General features: G+C 50.9%; 2 protein-coding genes across 16 annotated transcripts in view; one reads left to right on the top strand and one right to left on the bottom strand.

Moving 5' to 3' along the window:
- The window catches only part of SEC31A (SEC31 homolog A, COPII coat complex component), a 47,342-nt gene extending 41,444 nt beyond the window's left edge, over positions 1–5,898 (bottom strand). For all 15 annotated transcript variants that reach the window (XM_067297427.1, XM_067297428.1, XM_067297430.1 and 12 more), the window contains exons 1-4: positions 5,848–5,898; positions 4,611–4,693; positions 3,903–4,026; positions 760–958 (exon numbers count right to left, since the gene is read on the bottom strand). In XM_067297427.1, the coding sequence (XP_067153528.1) occupies positions 760–958; positions 3,903–4,026; positions 4,611–4,689 (402 nt within the window). In that variant the 5' untranslated portion in view covers positions 4,690–4,693; positions 5,848–5,898. The remainder of the gene's footprint in view (positions 1–759; positions 959–3,902; positions 4,027–4,610; positions 4,694–5,847) is intronic.
- Positions 5,899–7,263: 1,365 nt separating this feature from the next.
- THAP9 (THAP domain containing 9) lies at positions 7,264–12,520 on the top strand. The gene is made up of 5 exons (XM_067297426.1): positions 7,264–7,343; positions 7,439–7,634; positions 7,973–8,279; positions 9,076–9,226; positions 10,003–12,520. Exons 1-5 carry the CDS (start codon positions 7,264–7,266, stop codon positions 11,963–11,965), a joined length of 2,697 nt encoding a protein of 898 aa, XP_067153527.1. The 3' UTR covers positions 11,966–12,520.
- The last annotated feature ends 2,822 nt before the right edge of the window (positions 12,521–15,342 follow it).

Here is a 15,342-nt window from a genome sequence, read left to right as displayed (position 1 = left end):
TTTGATCACATCTGCTACTGGTGGCAACGCAAGCCCCGACTTCATAACAAACAGAAAGGGAGAGGAAGCAATTCAGAGAGGACACAATGAACAGAGGGTGGCCTTGCTAGAAGCAAGAGTCCACAGACAGAAGTGCTATTTAGAAAATGAAATCAACTGAATTCTCCCATAGTTGACAGGGACGAGGAAAAACCAACCCACTCTATCTAGAAGGAAGTAAATGCTCTTTAGTAATGGAGGAAAGCTTGCTGCTTTTGAGAGCTCGTCTGCCTAAAAAGGCCACATCCCAGCATTTCCTGCTCTGTCTCCCCTTTCCTGGTGAGAAAATTTTGAAGTCGTGATGACAGAACAGATCCTCCCCATTCCCCCAAAAGAAAACCCTAACATCTAAGCACTCAAAGCAACAGAGCACATACATACTCCCTGTGACCAGAGTGATCCTGGTATAGCCCATGGAAACTAAAAAGGGAGACTAGCTAAAAATTATCCCAGAAAACCACCCGTACTTTACACCTAACCTGAGCAGGTCCACTAAACTGACAGATTAAACTGACAATAGGAAGGGATGAATCAGACACTTGGAATTCCTTCTCCGTACTGAGATTCTAGTAACAGTCCGTACAAGATGTATACAAATACTCAAACACCAAATTTCGTTTGTGCTTTGCAGAGGTTGGAAAGGGACAGAAACATTTAGGGTAACACATTGTTAAGCCAGGCCACTGTTCTACAACTCTGTGCAAACAACAGAAAACCAACCTGGAAAATGTTGACATCAAGTGCTCTCACTGGTCCCGTATGCTTGTCTTTCTGGGCAATTATTACTTCAGCGTCTCCAGCTATGATTTTGGCTGGGTCATACAGAATGATGTTTCCGTTTTCACCCCCAGCGATCAGGACTCCCGAGACACTCTCACCTGTGGTCATGCTGTGCGGCCCCCAGATCAGCTTGTGGTACCTGCGAGACACAAAGACCCCACAGTCTGCAACCGTCCACCGCCAGCTCTCCACATACACAGACCTACCCCACTTCACCCATCACAGCCCAGCTGGCGATCTAACAGGCATTGCAGATGCTTCAGAGAAAAGCTCTACCCAAGTTTCTCCTAACTGATGGGGCCCTAACACTTTCTTGCTTACCCCTCTGCACCAGAAAGATGACGTGTCCAAATCTTACTCCTGCTCAAGACAGAGGGCCATGGGAATCAACCAACAACCTCTACGTCTCTCCTCTTAGCTGCAAATCAAGTAAACCCTCCCACTGCACACGATTCTGAGCTTATTTTTGTAAAACAACAGGAGTAAATCAGAATAAGGGCCGTAAGCCCATCCAGTCCCAATGTGGAGGTAAGCCTCTGGTATTTGTGGGCAGCTTTTCATACCATAGATAAAAGGTGGAATTAGAAAAAATTCCGAATCTTTTTTCTCATCTGTGCTCCTGAAAGTAAAAAATCTTATGCACTGGAGGCTCAGCAAGTGGCGCATTGGACCATAGTGTCTTTTCCAGACTAAATCAGAGGAATTAAACATACTTCCAGCTATTTGCAAGCTTTTGTCAATCTGTAAATACCCAATTTTCCTTCACTAAGCAAACTTGTTTCATCAACACAACAGCACTCCTGTGTACTCAGCCATGCAGAAAACACTTTTCTTCTACAGGAGATGCACTTACATGTTTCAGTTGTTAGGCAACTGGAGAGTAAACCAACACTGTTTAGAAGGTGGGGAAATTACTTTAGCATTCACTATGTTATTGCTATCTCTTAATTATCTAAGGACAACCTACAAATAATTTCTTTAAAGCACACCAAATTCAGCATGATAAGCTGCGTACTACAAAAACCTAGACAAAGCGTATGCCGTACAAGAAACACCATAACTGCTAGGCATTTGGCAGCTCAATCTCAGCACTTAATCTTCTGGCACTGCGTTCAGATTATGGTGACGATGCAGCCAAAGAACAACGCTACAAACTGAAATTGGTCTGATACCAGCCAGACCCTTCGTCTGGGTACGAAAATTGTTATAGTTTTGCACCTGTTGAACTATGCAAGGAAACCAACTGACCAACAGGTTGGCTGGACACTAATACTACAGCACCAGCACAATCCTACAGGTCTTAAGAATCCTAAAAGAAAGCAGAAAGGTGCAAGGGAAAAAAAAAATTAAGTATGCATTACTTTCCACTTGCCCTTTGCTCTTTCTAAGATAAGGTATGGCTCTATAAAAGCAGTGCAATACTTTCTTTAGGAAGACAACGAGAAAAACTCGTTGCAGAATTGATTTTTTGAGAATTTAATCATCTGACCATTTTGACTTGCTGCAAGCCAAAATAAAGGCTGATGTATACATTGCTAGTTGGGGCATTTGTTGCTTACTGTGTTAGAAGAAAATTAACTCATGCATTTTGCGGGGCAAAGTCAAGTACTTGAGCTGCTCACCAAGGGCAGAGTTTTTGAAGGAGCTCTGCATCCTAACCCTAGGGAACGTCTTTGACATCTGGTAAGCATATGCCACTTGGCAAGCCCTGAAAAATCTCAGCCACGGTTAAAACAAGGTAGAACAAGGAAATTTTAAAGGATCAAACAGCTCATCCTGCTCTCAGTGGGTCAGTAGGGAATGTTAACCTCAGCTCTGCCTGCAGCTTAGGGCATTAAGCACAGGCTGTGGCTGTTTCTCCCAAGCCCCATGTATCAAAATGCCTCAGATTACAGACTGGCTAACAGTGCAATGGCCCTGGCAGTCCCGAGAGCAGCCAGGGAGCTCACTGTCACAAAACTGACACAAAACAAAGCAAGCTTCCTGCAAAAACTACTGGAACTGTTTCTACCCACATTAGGAGAGCATCCCTAAACAGGGTCACAATCTTACTGCGTGCAAATGCAGCCAAATCCTCATTTCAATCCCTAGAATCTATTTCTAGGCAACACAACTTCTAGGAACTGCGTTTGGTCAAAAACTGTGAGTAACAGTCTCAGGTCCTGAGGTTACCACTTCAAAATGGATAACAGAATAAAACTGAACTGATTTCCACTCGTGTCACCAGAGGTGAAGAAAACTGCAATTGCTTCTCTAAGACTGCCAGACTCGCTTTGACTTACTGACAAACTGCTTAAATTCTCTGCACCTCCGCTTACGGAGTTTTGGGTCATCGGAGGACTAGTGGTTATGCTGACACTGCAGCTAGCAGGAAAGAGTCGTGGATGGGATCCAATCTCAACAAGTAATTTTCAGCTCCTTCTCTACCCACAAGGAAGCATCCTGTGCTTCCATCTACATTGTAACAGCTCACTCGCAATGAACAGTGGCCTCTGCAGTGGCCTCTAGAGAGCCAATACAAGCGCTGCTGAGAGGGAAATAGGGTGCTCTGATGCTAGCCGTATTTATTTAGCCAAGCACACAGTAAGGAACGAAGGGATACTCAAGCCTAAATGGAAATGTACAGCGGCAACATGTCTTCCCAGCTGCCCAGGTGAAGTACGATGCTACGCACACAACCCAACCCAGTTTGGTACATTATATGAGTCTCCCAGAAGTACCTAATATACCCAGGATGCAGCAACAGGGAAGAGTTGCAACTGCACTTTAACATTCCTTTCTGTTCTCTGGAGACTCCCAGGGGCTGCCCAAGAAACATGGTCAGCATCTTTCACACCACCCAACCAAACTACATCAGACTGTGAGGTTCAAGGTAGAGCACAAACTGCTCACAACTCCTTGGAGACCCAGCTCACTGCCTTCAGTATTGCACCATGCTGTCTCCATCGGAACAGCAACACCACTCCCGTGCCATCCTGCAGCACTGAAGCTCTGCTCCTCTCCTCAACAACTGCAGTCCAACCTCACACACTGGCCTTTCAGTTCCACAGCCATTACTTTGCACCTACAACCCTGCTGTGTACCTGTGAGAGGAGGAGAAGGTGGCACAGGACTTCATATCCAGGGAAGGGTCTGATAAGTCCAGCTCAAATATTTCTAGGGAAGCACTGGTACTGAACGTTGCATCCAGCTGCTGAGCAGATGTACCTACAAAGAAACACATTCAGGGATGAGAAAGACATGCTATAGAAAGGAGCAACTGCAAAAGCAACAGCGGGCAGGGCATAAGAACAGCATCCTCACAAAAGGAGCCCTGAGATGGGGTCAGGTTTCTGTTTTGTTTCAGAAGTACTTCTATGTAATTCTCCTCCCCACAATTCCCTCTGTGGGTTTCTTAACCAGCATGAAAGGGGAAGCTTCAGGAGAATGCTTGTCTCTCCCTGATAATGTATGAGAAAGCCAGTTAACAACAGAGGAACAAGTAGTAGATGAGCATGAAGGGACAGCTAACCAGTAGTAACATCAGGATGTTGTAGCTTTAACCTGGAAGAAAGGAGCTGGTGCCGTTGCCTACAGAGCAGCAAGCATGTTGTCACACCACAAAAAGCAAACGAAGGAATAAATCAGTATCACAAGGCTGGAAAACTGCCTGTGAGGTACCACGTGGTATTCCCCACTCCAGCTTCAACCTTCAGGACATGAACTAACTACTATAAGCTTCAATTACAACCACCTTATGGCAGCCACCCCAAGCAGACCAAGACCTGCTGGTACACACCCCAACAACTTACCTGTGGCCAGGTAAATGGGGTGCTGCAGGGCAGGACTCCATGCCTGCATGGCAGTGCGATCTATCTCCTTCAGCTTCATTTTGCTAAAAAAGAAGAAAAGGTAACTCTTAAACAAAACATAGAAAGAATCTGCTAACATGGAGCTAGAGGTTGCATTACAACTCCTCAGATGTAGCCACAGATAACTGCTTTAAGAAAGGTCCCATGCTGTCACTGGAGATCTTAGAGCAGCTTCTGCCTTCAGGTACAAATACAAGCCACATTCCTACTGCAAATGCTAAGCCTCAGAACAACTATACTCAGAAATGAAATCCTGACTGTCAAAGCCACCGCAAAACGCTCTCAGCAACCAGCAGGATTGGATTTTAAAGACGGTCTTCAGCATATAATTTAGTTCTATTTTGGGGCCATGGTCACTGGAATGGCATCTGAATTGTTCTCAAGACCTATTTCCACGAACACCCCATTGCACCTGAGAAGAACAGCCATCCAGGACCAGACCACACTCCTGGGCCGGCTGCTGTCTCTGACGGATTACCGTCAAGGATGGTCAGCGCTTGCTGCTGCGTCTTTGCATCTGGCATCCTTCAGCACGCATCCTCAAGTCCTGTGCCAATTTTTTCCGCTTAGCTCTACAACCATAATTTCTACTCTTAAAATGTTGCGCAAAATCTGCATAAACAACCTTGCTTCCCTAAAGATATAGGGAAAGCGGCATCCATCAGCTGCTGGCAGCTGCACACAGCAGGCCAGCAGGGACCAGGACAGAGGAAAGCCTTTCCAAAAGCTTTCTGGTGCTCACAGGCGGGCAACAGCCCTCAACGCGGTCCGCGGGGCCCTCCACACCTTGCCCCCTTGGCAGGCAGGCGGCGGCAAGGGTGAACTCGGCGACGGCTCACTACAACACGATTTTTCCACCACCGCCTCCTGCCGCGCCCCAGGGAGGGCCCGGGGGCCCGCAGCGGTCTCCGGCCGGGATTTCCTGCCTGCTCACGCCGTTCCCGAGCCCGGGGCGAGGCCCGGCCGCGCCGCTCGCAGCCCCGGAGCTTCGCCCCCTTCCCCGGCGGGGCCGCGCGGGCCTCGGCCGCAGCCCCCCGCGGAGGCCCCGGCGGGGAGCGGGGCGGCTCTCACGCGAACCAGCCCCGCCAGGGGCACCCCTCGGGCCCCCCCCCCTCGGGGCACGACGCGCGGGGACCCCCAGCCCTGCCCGCTCCCCCGGCCCGGCGCCGCCGCTCACCCACCGCGGCCCGCTCCAACGTGGCAGCCGCGGCGCCGCCTCCCGGGCGCCTTCCGGCCCCGCCGCCGCCCGCCCCGCCCCGCGCCTTCCGGGCCCGCCGGGGCGGGGGCGGCTCAACCGTCGCTAACCGTCACCAACGGCCGCCCGCGCGGCGGCGCGCGCCCCCCGCCCGGGCCTCACCCGGCATGGGGGCGGCGGCTCGGGGGAAGGGGGCGAGCGGCGGGGAGTGGGACCGGCCGCCGCCCGTCCTCAGCAGCTCAAACGCAGTAATCACAGCGCGTCAGGATGTGAACAGCAGCGAGAGACTCATCATCGGACGGGCGGCGCCGCGGCGAAACCCCCCTCCGTGGACTTTACACCCCCACGGCGCTCTGAGGTGCCCCCTTGGGCGCAACGGGGAGGGGAGTATTCTGGAGAAGGGGGCGCCCCCCCCCCCCGAAGGGGAAGGGAGCTTGTCGGAACGAGTGCCTTTGGAGAAGTGCTTGCAGAGGGCTCCAGCTACTTAAAACGCCACCAGCCGCTGCCGGCTGAAGGGCTCCATTTTGGCATCCCGGAAAGCGTCCACAGAAAGGCAAGGCTCCCTCGTCCTTCGTAACGGCGTGCAAAAAGGCAGAGAAAAAGCAGTAACCGCAGCATCTGCTCTTCTACAGCCCAGTCACTACTCCCAGAGCCCCGCCATTATTGTTAAGTCTTCGCACCACGAACCCAGGGTAGAGGCGGCTCAGCCTGTTGCTGGGAGCGCTTGCACACGCTGCCCCCAACCCACCTCGCACGGCAGCCGCGCTTTGGGCCTCGCCCGCGCCTCAGCCGCATCCCACCGCCGCCTCAGAGACCCCCCAGCAGGAGCCGGGCGGGCGCCGAGCCCAGAGCGGGCTCCCCCATGGCCTCACGGCGCGGCCGGGCCTCTCGCCGCTCCGAGGCCGCGCGTGCAGCGGCGGTCGCGCTGCCCCCAGCATCCTACAACAGCACTCGCACTCTGCGCGGCGGGAAAAAGAGCCTCTTTCCCTCGGCCCGCTATATATAGGGACGGAAGCGCCGCTCCCATTGGCTCCGAGGCACGCCGTTCCCCATTGGCCGCTTCCTCCCCCGCCGCCGTCGCTGATTGGCGTGGTCCTCCTGCCCTTTCCGCCACTCTTCTCCACTTCCTATGAGACTATGTCAGCTGGGGCGGGGCCGCAGCATGGCTACGGAAACGCCTGCCCCTCCCTTCCAGCCGCTACGCCCAATGAAAAAGCAGCGTCTTGCGGGGAAGGGGCAGCGGAGGTGACTCGCGAGCCAGTGGAAAGGGGCCGGCTGGGAGAGGGCTGACAGCCAATGAGAAGGCACGTTGCGCGGCCGGTGTCGGTGGGTGGCGCTGCGCGGCGCATGCCGGAGGATCGTTGCGCAGCGGCCGTTAGAGCGGGGGGGGGGGTCGCCATGACGCGGAGCTGCTCGGCGCTGGGCTGCACCGCCCGGGACAACGGGCACAGCCGGGAGCGCGGCATCTCTTTCCACCAGTGAGTGCCGCCGCGGGCGGGCGGCGGGCGGGCGGCGGGCGGGCGGGCCCGGCGGGCGGGAGCCCCTCATGTTTTCCTCTCTCCGTGTGCCGCAGGTTCCCGGTGGACGCCGCGCAGCGCCGCGAGTGGATCCGCGCCGTGAACCGCGTGGACCCGCGGAGCCGCCAGGCCTGGAGCCCCGGGCCCGGAGCCATCCTCTGCTCGCGGCACTTCGCCGAGGCCGACTTCGAGCGCTACGGGCTGCGGCGGAAGCTGCGCCGGGGGGCCGTGCCCTCGCGCTTCCCCCGCCCGGTGCGTGCCCGCAACGGCCGGTAACGGCAGCCGCCGCCCGCTCGCGGCGGGGGGGAGGAGGTCTGTCTGTCTGTTTGTGTGTCCAGGGATGGATGGGGTTCGTTGCAGTGACCGGCAAGGCCTGCCGCTGTACGGTGCCTTCGGCATGGTCGTTAAGGCCAGGTGGCGCACAGGGCACCGCTTATTTGCATACGAACCAAACAGTGGAGCCCAACTTCCTGAGGAACCGCCAGCCCTGCCCTGTTCAGCCCCAACGTCTGTCCGGGCTTCCACGGGACTGGAGCCCTGGCAGGGTTCTGTGATCACTTCAGTAACGCTCAATCTCTGTTCCGCTTTAGGATCTGCTGAGCACACGCTGTAGGAACAGGTCATCCACAAGAGCACTGAAGCAGCCTCTCCTAAACCATTCTGATGATGAGGTTGTTGCCGAGGATCACAACTACAGCTTAAAGGATGCCGTAGCAGCTGCTGGACAGCAGACAGAAGTGAAGGAGGTACAACCAGTGCCTGAGAAGCAGCAGCTTATTGCAGCAAGGAGGTGCCCCACATACCGGCCAAGAGAAATTTTCAGCATCATCAGGGAGCTGGCAGAGAAGAAACAGTTGTCTGAGGAAACTGTGAGTTTGCTGCAGGCCCAGTTCTCAGGTACTGCTCGGGGCATTTGACAAAGCAAGAATGCTTCATTCCAGTTTTATGTACTTATGCGGCTGTATATAGCATGGGTAAGCCCCGACTGTTAAATTTCTAGGGTCGATACTATAAGCTTTAACTGCAAAGCAAAGGCTTTGCAAATTTTTAGTTCCAGAACACAACATCCAATCCTGCAAAGAACGAAGTACCCTCAGACCTCTCTGAGAATTTAAGACAGTGCTCAGGTCAGCCCTGTAACAAGGACTTTTTAATCAGATCACACCAACATCTAGCTGACAGACAAATCAAGGACAGGGTATGTTTAATTAGGAAAAGCTCGTCTTTCTTTCTGTCAGAGTAAGTGAGCTCTGTTCATGTCTGTGATGTAACATGGAAAAACCAGTTAAACTGTAGAGTAGGCCCTAATTTCATGGTTTCTCTCTTGTGATGTAAATTTTAAGCAGCACCCACAAGTAAGATGCAATATCTACTCAAACATTTGAAATGACATTAGATAGGAAAAAGAGGGAAACGCTCATTACATGCAAAGAGACAGTACGAGCAGGAGAGCTGTTGTAGGGCACAGACTCTTTGGCCACCGCCTATCCTGAGGAAAAGGAGAGGCACCATGACAGCACTTCCAAACTTAATAGTATTGCATCAAACTTCCTTCATAACTCTGTTATTCCAGAGGCAGTAGCGTGGCCTTGTATTCCTTGTGCTGCAATATCTTTGTATTATCTATGCTTTTGTTAAGTTAGCAGCTGTTTACTTGCTTCGCTAAAGCTGACCTTGTACTTTTTTTAAGCAGATTTGCCCCGTGAGTCACACAGCTGGAGGCAGATGACAGAATACTCCCTGGAAATGAAACAATTTGCTTGTATTCTCCACCTCTACCATAATAAGGCCTATGACTATCTGCGGAAGATTTTTCCCCTGCCTCATCCTTCCAGCCTGACAAAGCAAGTTTATATTCTTGCATTCTGAATGGGTTTCTATGTACTTATTTAGAAATTGGTGGAACAGAGGTCTATCATGCAAGCATATTCAACTGTAGTAGTTTTTCCATGCTTCATTTTGGTAACACCAACAAATGCCAAGCAGAGTAGGAGACGAATGTTAAGAAATATTAATAGCGGGTATCTCAGAGAGGGGTATGAATTTAGGCATACACCTGATGCTGTCTGAGTTCACAGAGCCGTTATACTAACAATTTGAGAGGAAGTATGGAGCTTCCTAAATACTCCCAAGCAGTGAGTGAGAAAAGCTGGATATTGTGGTCTTAGGTACCATAGTATCTATATTTGTTTTAGAGGTCACTGCAATGAAGAAGGAATATTAAAAAGATGAGGTGTTTCACCACTTTTTGCCACGTGCAGTAAGGAGTGCTCTACAAACAATGCTCCTGGCCTTGTGATGTGCAGTAGAATAGACTTCTGAGAGGGGAGGAATGGGCCAAATACCGGAAAAAAGAGCAAAAACTAGTAAGGTAGTTTTTATAGAAGAAGCAGGCGGTGTTAAAGGAGCAGGCCATTTCACCTGCAGCACTCCACTTATCAGTCAGAACATACTGGAGAGAGATAGAGAGGCGGGGCAAGCGTCAGCATGGGGAAGTCAAAACCAATAGGTCCTTACAGAGTGGAAACTTTGGGACCATTAGCTGGAAGAAGGAAGAGATTAGGAAACTTCATTTTTCTCTGAATCTTTACTCCTAATTGCATCCTTCTTCCTTTTCCAGCTGGCTCTCTAGTAATGATGCCGCTCCGGGCTTCAGCAGCGACATTTTTGTTCGCCTTCAGGAAAGGGTGGAGAAGGGAGACCAGGCCTACCGTTACTGTGCCTTGATGGTACAAGACGTGGCCCTCCAGAAGCAGCAGGAATGGGACCCCCAGACCCAACGTCTCATGGGCTTTGTTGACGTGGGGGCAGGCGTCCTGGATGCTGATGAAGCCCCGCTGGCTTCAGAAGCGATAATCCTCATGGCAGTCGGCATCACAAGTCCCTGGAGGGCTCCTCTTGGCTACTTCTTTGTGAACAGCTTGAGCGGCCACCTGCTTGCTCAGCTACTTCGTCAGACCATCAATAAGCTGAACAACATCGGCATCGCGGTGCTGTCTGTGACATCAGGTGCCACCGCGCACGGTGCTGAGACAGCCAGAGCTCTGGGGATCCGGATTGACCCTGATAGGATCCAGTGCACTTTTCAGCACCCGCCCAGCTCGGCTCACTGCATCACGTACTTCTTTGACACTTGCCACGCGCTCCAGCTGGTAAGGAACGCACTGCAGTGCTTCCAGAAGATACAGTGGCTCAGTGAAGCAGCACAGTGGCAGCACATGGTGGAGCTTGCAGCTTTGCAAGAGAAAAGGGTGTTACAGCTGTGCGGTCCCAGGTCCGGCTGTCCTGGAAGTGAGGAACGTTGCTATTTGAAAGTCAACCTTGCTACCCAGCTGTTCAGTGAGGGTGTTGCTGATGCGCTGGAGCACCTCCAGAAGCTGGGCCTGGCCTCGTTCCAAAACTGCAGTGGTACCATCAAGTTTGTGCGTTTGATGAGCCGTCTGTGCGATGTATTCCATGGCAGAAGTCCCTATGGAAGGGGACTCAAGGGGCCTTTGCTAGCTGGAAATTACAGCAAAATAAGCCACCTCCTCAATGAGGCCAAGAGCTTCTTTGTCACCTTAACAGACTCTGTGGGGAGATGCATTATAAAAAGCAAACGCAAACTGGGATTTCTGAGTTTCTTGCTCAATGCTGAAAGCCTCAAGTGGCTTTATACCAACTACGTGCTTCCAGAAGGCATGCCTTTGCACCGCCTCCTGACCTACACCTTCAGCCTCGACCAGCTGGAGCTGTTTCTTCGGGCTCTCAGGCAGGCTTGTGTTGGCCACGGCAATCCCACGTGCGCCACGTTCCAGGCAGCTTACTACAAGCTGCTGGCCAGCTGCAGCTTGGCACCAGGATTACAACACAGCAGTGGCTTTGGTGATGTGAGCACCTTGGATATATCCATCTTCCGCAGGACAGATCTCACCCTTGGCAACATTCGTTCTCAGTACGATCCAGCTCGTAGGACGACTCTGGCAACGGATTACCCCTTCAGTGCAGGCCTTCTTTTGCGCGACTCCGCACTGAGCAATGCGCTGACGGACCTGTCGCTACATGTGCAGAGCATCACTTGTGCCACTGGGTTTGTTGCTGAACAATTAGCCTCTGATTTACAGTGTGAAGCTTGTGTTGCTTCTCTTTTTGAGTCAGATGAGAGCCCGCTAAAATGCAGGTCAGTGCTCTACATAAAAAAGTTAGGTGGAGTGAGCGTGCCCTCTGCAAGCGTGCACCACATCACAAGCATTTCTGAACAAGTCCTAAGGACATATGCCCAAGTGCAAGACTGCGACAAGAACTCCAAGCTGTGGGATCTGTTTCTCGAACAGAAAATTTTCTGTGAGCTTCTGGGACAGAGCCCCCTCTTTCCCACGCTCACTGACCATTTATTTGATGGGGAGTCATGCATCGACAATCACTACACGATCTTATTAAAGGAAATAATGCGATGTTACTTACAGGTCAGAACAAACCATGCCAAAAACTTAAACTTGAAGTATCATTGTGGAAAGCACAGATGGAAGAGACTAAAGGGAAAACATTCATTTGCGTCACCATTGCGTAATTGCCAATCAAGCCCAACCCGCGTAGGGCCATGACTACTCATTCATTGCTGGTAGACAAGGATGCTGAGCCTACTTAGGCTCAGTTACGGCCAGATCCAGGCAACACTTAAGTCAGCAAACAATACGGTGTCTTGCCAAGATTCGCCTGGCAAAACTTGTTTTGTTAAACGGTGATGAGTGGGGCCACTGCAGATGGTTCAGGGTCTGGTCACAGTTAGATGATCTGAGGAAGGAAGTTCATTTCACCCTGCGTTCCCATCTATGAATCCTGCCAAGCAGGCACATCTCGGACTTGGTGTCTGTGGCAGAGGAGAAGTTGCTGGAAACGTGCAGTGAGGCGGTAAGGGACAATACAGTGTCCCTTCGTGGTGCTGGGCTGTGTAGTGCTGTGGGTGCTCTTCCTAAGAGGAGAAAATTGATGCATCTGCAGTTGCATGGGGTGGGGGGATTAAGTGTGCTGCTAATTTGAGTTCATCCTAGAGATGCTGCAGTAAAAAAGTTGGAGGCAAAAGAGCTTACAGAGCTTTTACTTTAAAAGGAAATAAAGGCATGGAAAAACAAAAAAGACACTCGCATTGTACATGGCTCTAATATCCCCTCCTGTAGGCCTCAGCAACAAGCTAAGCTAGCCCTTTGACATAAGTCTGGGCTCAGTGGAAAGGGGACTGCATTACAGAACTACACCTCTAAAACCTAACATTTAAACATTAATATTGTGATTAAAAACCTGGGAAGGTGGTGTAATTCCATGTGAGAGAACAGGGCTAAGGCAGCTTCCATGCTGGTGTGCCCTGCAGTGCAGCAGGGATTGCGGAGGCTGTCCCTCCAGGCCCTGCTCTGCCCCTCTGGGCAGGATCGCCAGGGCTCAGGCACATACTGCGGCGCTGCTGCAGGGTGAGCTTTTTGGCTCTGATTACATGGCCCTATCAGGTCACCCACTCGCCCTGCAACATGACGCTCTCCTCCCAGAGCTTGTACTGCAGTTTGGTATGTCCTACAGCCCCCAGCACACGGCAGTCATCTTTAGACAGCATTTCCACTGATTAACGTGGATCATAGATTCCCTGCCATGAAGTCAAGTAGTAGAACAGGCTTCTTCATTCAGTTCACTTCTGTGGTAAGGAGGCTGCCTTGGTATACAGTGCTCCACCTGGAATAACAAAATCCAGTGCAACTGCTGCTTAGTTATTTCCCCTCTGCCGTGTAGAACGACAGCTACATCCATGCAGACAGGAAGCATTTGCCCAGTATCACCCTTGCTATCCAGGTGCTTTCAAAGTGCATACTGTAGAGGGGATGAAATATGGTGATCCACTATTTCCTGGGGTGGGAATACTATTCAAGGTGCAGTTCTGCCTACTGGTGAACTTACAAAACAGCCACTGATAGGTTTGGGTTCTTCCCCCTCCCTAACTGTGAGAGTAGAGCTGCCCTACTCACTCCCTAGCACTCTGCTTTTGTAGCAGCAGCTGCAGCACTACAGACCTTCATCTGTTCTCTGCTGGGAGTAACAAGCCAAAACCCCAAGAGTTCTTGATCTTTTTTCTTGTCCAATTACCTATGCAAAACACAAGAGTGTTGAAGCCATCACTAACTGCCATGGAATCACTGCAGCTACAACATATTTTGTAGAAAAGAACTTTTTTTCCCCCTGTATTTTTGAATTTTTAGGACAACTGGCAAAACGCTGCAGAAATCTCAGTGGCTGACTAGCATGGTTCTGTGCCACCACAACCTTCAAGCTATAGCATTTGCATTGCTTAAACCTCCAGCAGCAAAGTGAGATGAGCTGTGGGGAACAGGCCCTCCCTTGCTGTTAATTCTTCTGTTGGAAGTAAGCCTGCTACCACTTCCTGTTTACATCAGGCCGAGTTTGTCTTACTTGGTTCAGGTTGAGCCTCGTCCCTCAGGGCAAGCTTTTCTCAGCGCTGCACGCGAGCTCTCAGCCTCGGGGACGACGCTGCAAACATGACAGAAGGGTCTGCTCAGAGCTTCTCTTTGTATGGATTTCTTGTCTGCACAACCACTGTGGTCACTGCCCATCAGCGAACGGAGCAGGAGCCTGCCAGGGAGATGGACTTCAGGCCGTGGGTATTCCCAGGGCTGACAGCTCCTCCCAGTTTACCCATCCCTTTGTAATTCACTTCAGTATTGATGTTGGAGGCTTTTGAGATACGTCAAGAAAGTCCTAAAGCGCCTGGTGGAATTAGGCTTGAGCCTAAAAACAGACTATTAGGAAAAAAAAAAAAGGGCAGTTATGTAATTAGAAGAACAATGTCATCTAATACTCAGACAAAACTTGACAGTAGTTGCAGGAATCCAGCAGCAATTGTCGTTCATTTCTAAAACATACAGCCCTGCTGCTGCCCACCAGAAATAACCTCGGCTGTACTCACACTACAAAGTTGCAGCTTTCAGTGGAGTTTTTCAGCATTTCTCACCCCACCACTATGACCAGGTGATTCCTCCTGCCGCTCCTTTTCCCACCATGTATCTCAGGCAGCGCTTTCTCTGCCCACTCCACTTCTGGTCCAGATGCTCGCCTGTGAAACACCGAGCATCCTTCCTCACAGCAACACCATGCCCCTTCTGGGGTCTGTGCAAACCCTCCCCAAGTCTCCCTGAGCGTGCCATTCCTTCTTTGGATCCTTCTATTGCTTCCTCTCCATCACCTCAATTTCAAGTTTATCATCTTCAAGCACATGTAAAACCTCATCCCCTTTTCACTCGCTTTGGCCATCCCGATATTTTTCCTGAGAAATCAGAGGCACGAGAATAAAAAAGAAAAGTAATAAGAGGACAAGCTCTCTTTTTGATTCCCATTCCTTAATGCAAGCAAGTAATGTAACATTATGGGGTTGGCCACAAAACTCTTCCCCAAGACTTAAAAGACCCAGCCCCCCCCCAAACGGTACATTGTCTCCTACTACCTATTCAAAGGCTCTCACCAAAGCTCAGCCTGGAAATTTTGCCCTGGGTCCTGCAAGCAGCTGTGTGGCACCCCGCTATCTTCAAGGGGACTGCAGAAAGGCCTACGGGTTCAGCCTTGCAGATCTTCCTTCTCAGTCTGAGTCTAACTTTTGTCCAGCCAGCACATGTAAAAAACTACAGTTTCCCCATGAAAGAATTAAAAAAAATAAATTAACATGCGGGTTCAGCTACCTAGTGTTGGCTTGGTTGACAGCTTTCAAGCTCTGCAACCTGTAACTTTGGGCCTCACAGCCATTGCTATGCATGGAAGTACACAAGTAACCAAGAGTTTATCTCCAGTAAGATTCACGTACCAAAAAGTAAGCCAGTACTTGCATCAAAACTGTGCCTAGTGATAACGGATTTATTGTTTTGATAATCTTGAAAATCTTTACTGCATATTTGCCAGCGCTCAAGGAAAGGAGTGCAAAAAGATCATA

The sequence above is a fragment of the Apteryx mantelli genome, chromosome 5 (assembly GCF_036417845.1).
Source record: "Apteryx mantelli isolate bAptMan1 chromosome 5, bAptMan1.hap1, whole genome shotgun sequence".
Taxonomy (NCBI): domain Eukaryota; kingdom Metazoa; phylum Chordata; class Aves; order Apterygiformes; family Apterygidae; genus Apteryx; species Apteryx mantelli.
Note: the sequence above shows the minus strand (reverse complement) of the source record. Positions and strands in the feature narration are given on the sequence as shown.

Excerpts from the sequence above, each read along its gene's own strand:
- THAP9 (XM_067297426.1), top strand. The coding sequence starts at position 7,264 with ATGACGCGGAGCTGCTCGGCGCTGGGCTGCACCGCCCGGGACAACGGG. Across the intron at positions 7,344-7,438 it reads CGCGGCATCTCTTTCCACCA|GTTCCCGGTGGACGCCGCGC; the intron begins GTGAGTGCCGCC and ends CGTGTGCCGCAG. Across the intron at positions 9,227-10,002 it reads CATCCTTCCAGCCTGACAAA|CTGGCTCTCTAGTAATGATG; the intron begins GCAAGTTTATAT and ends TTCCTTTTCCAG.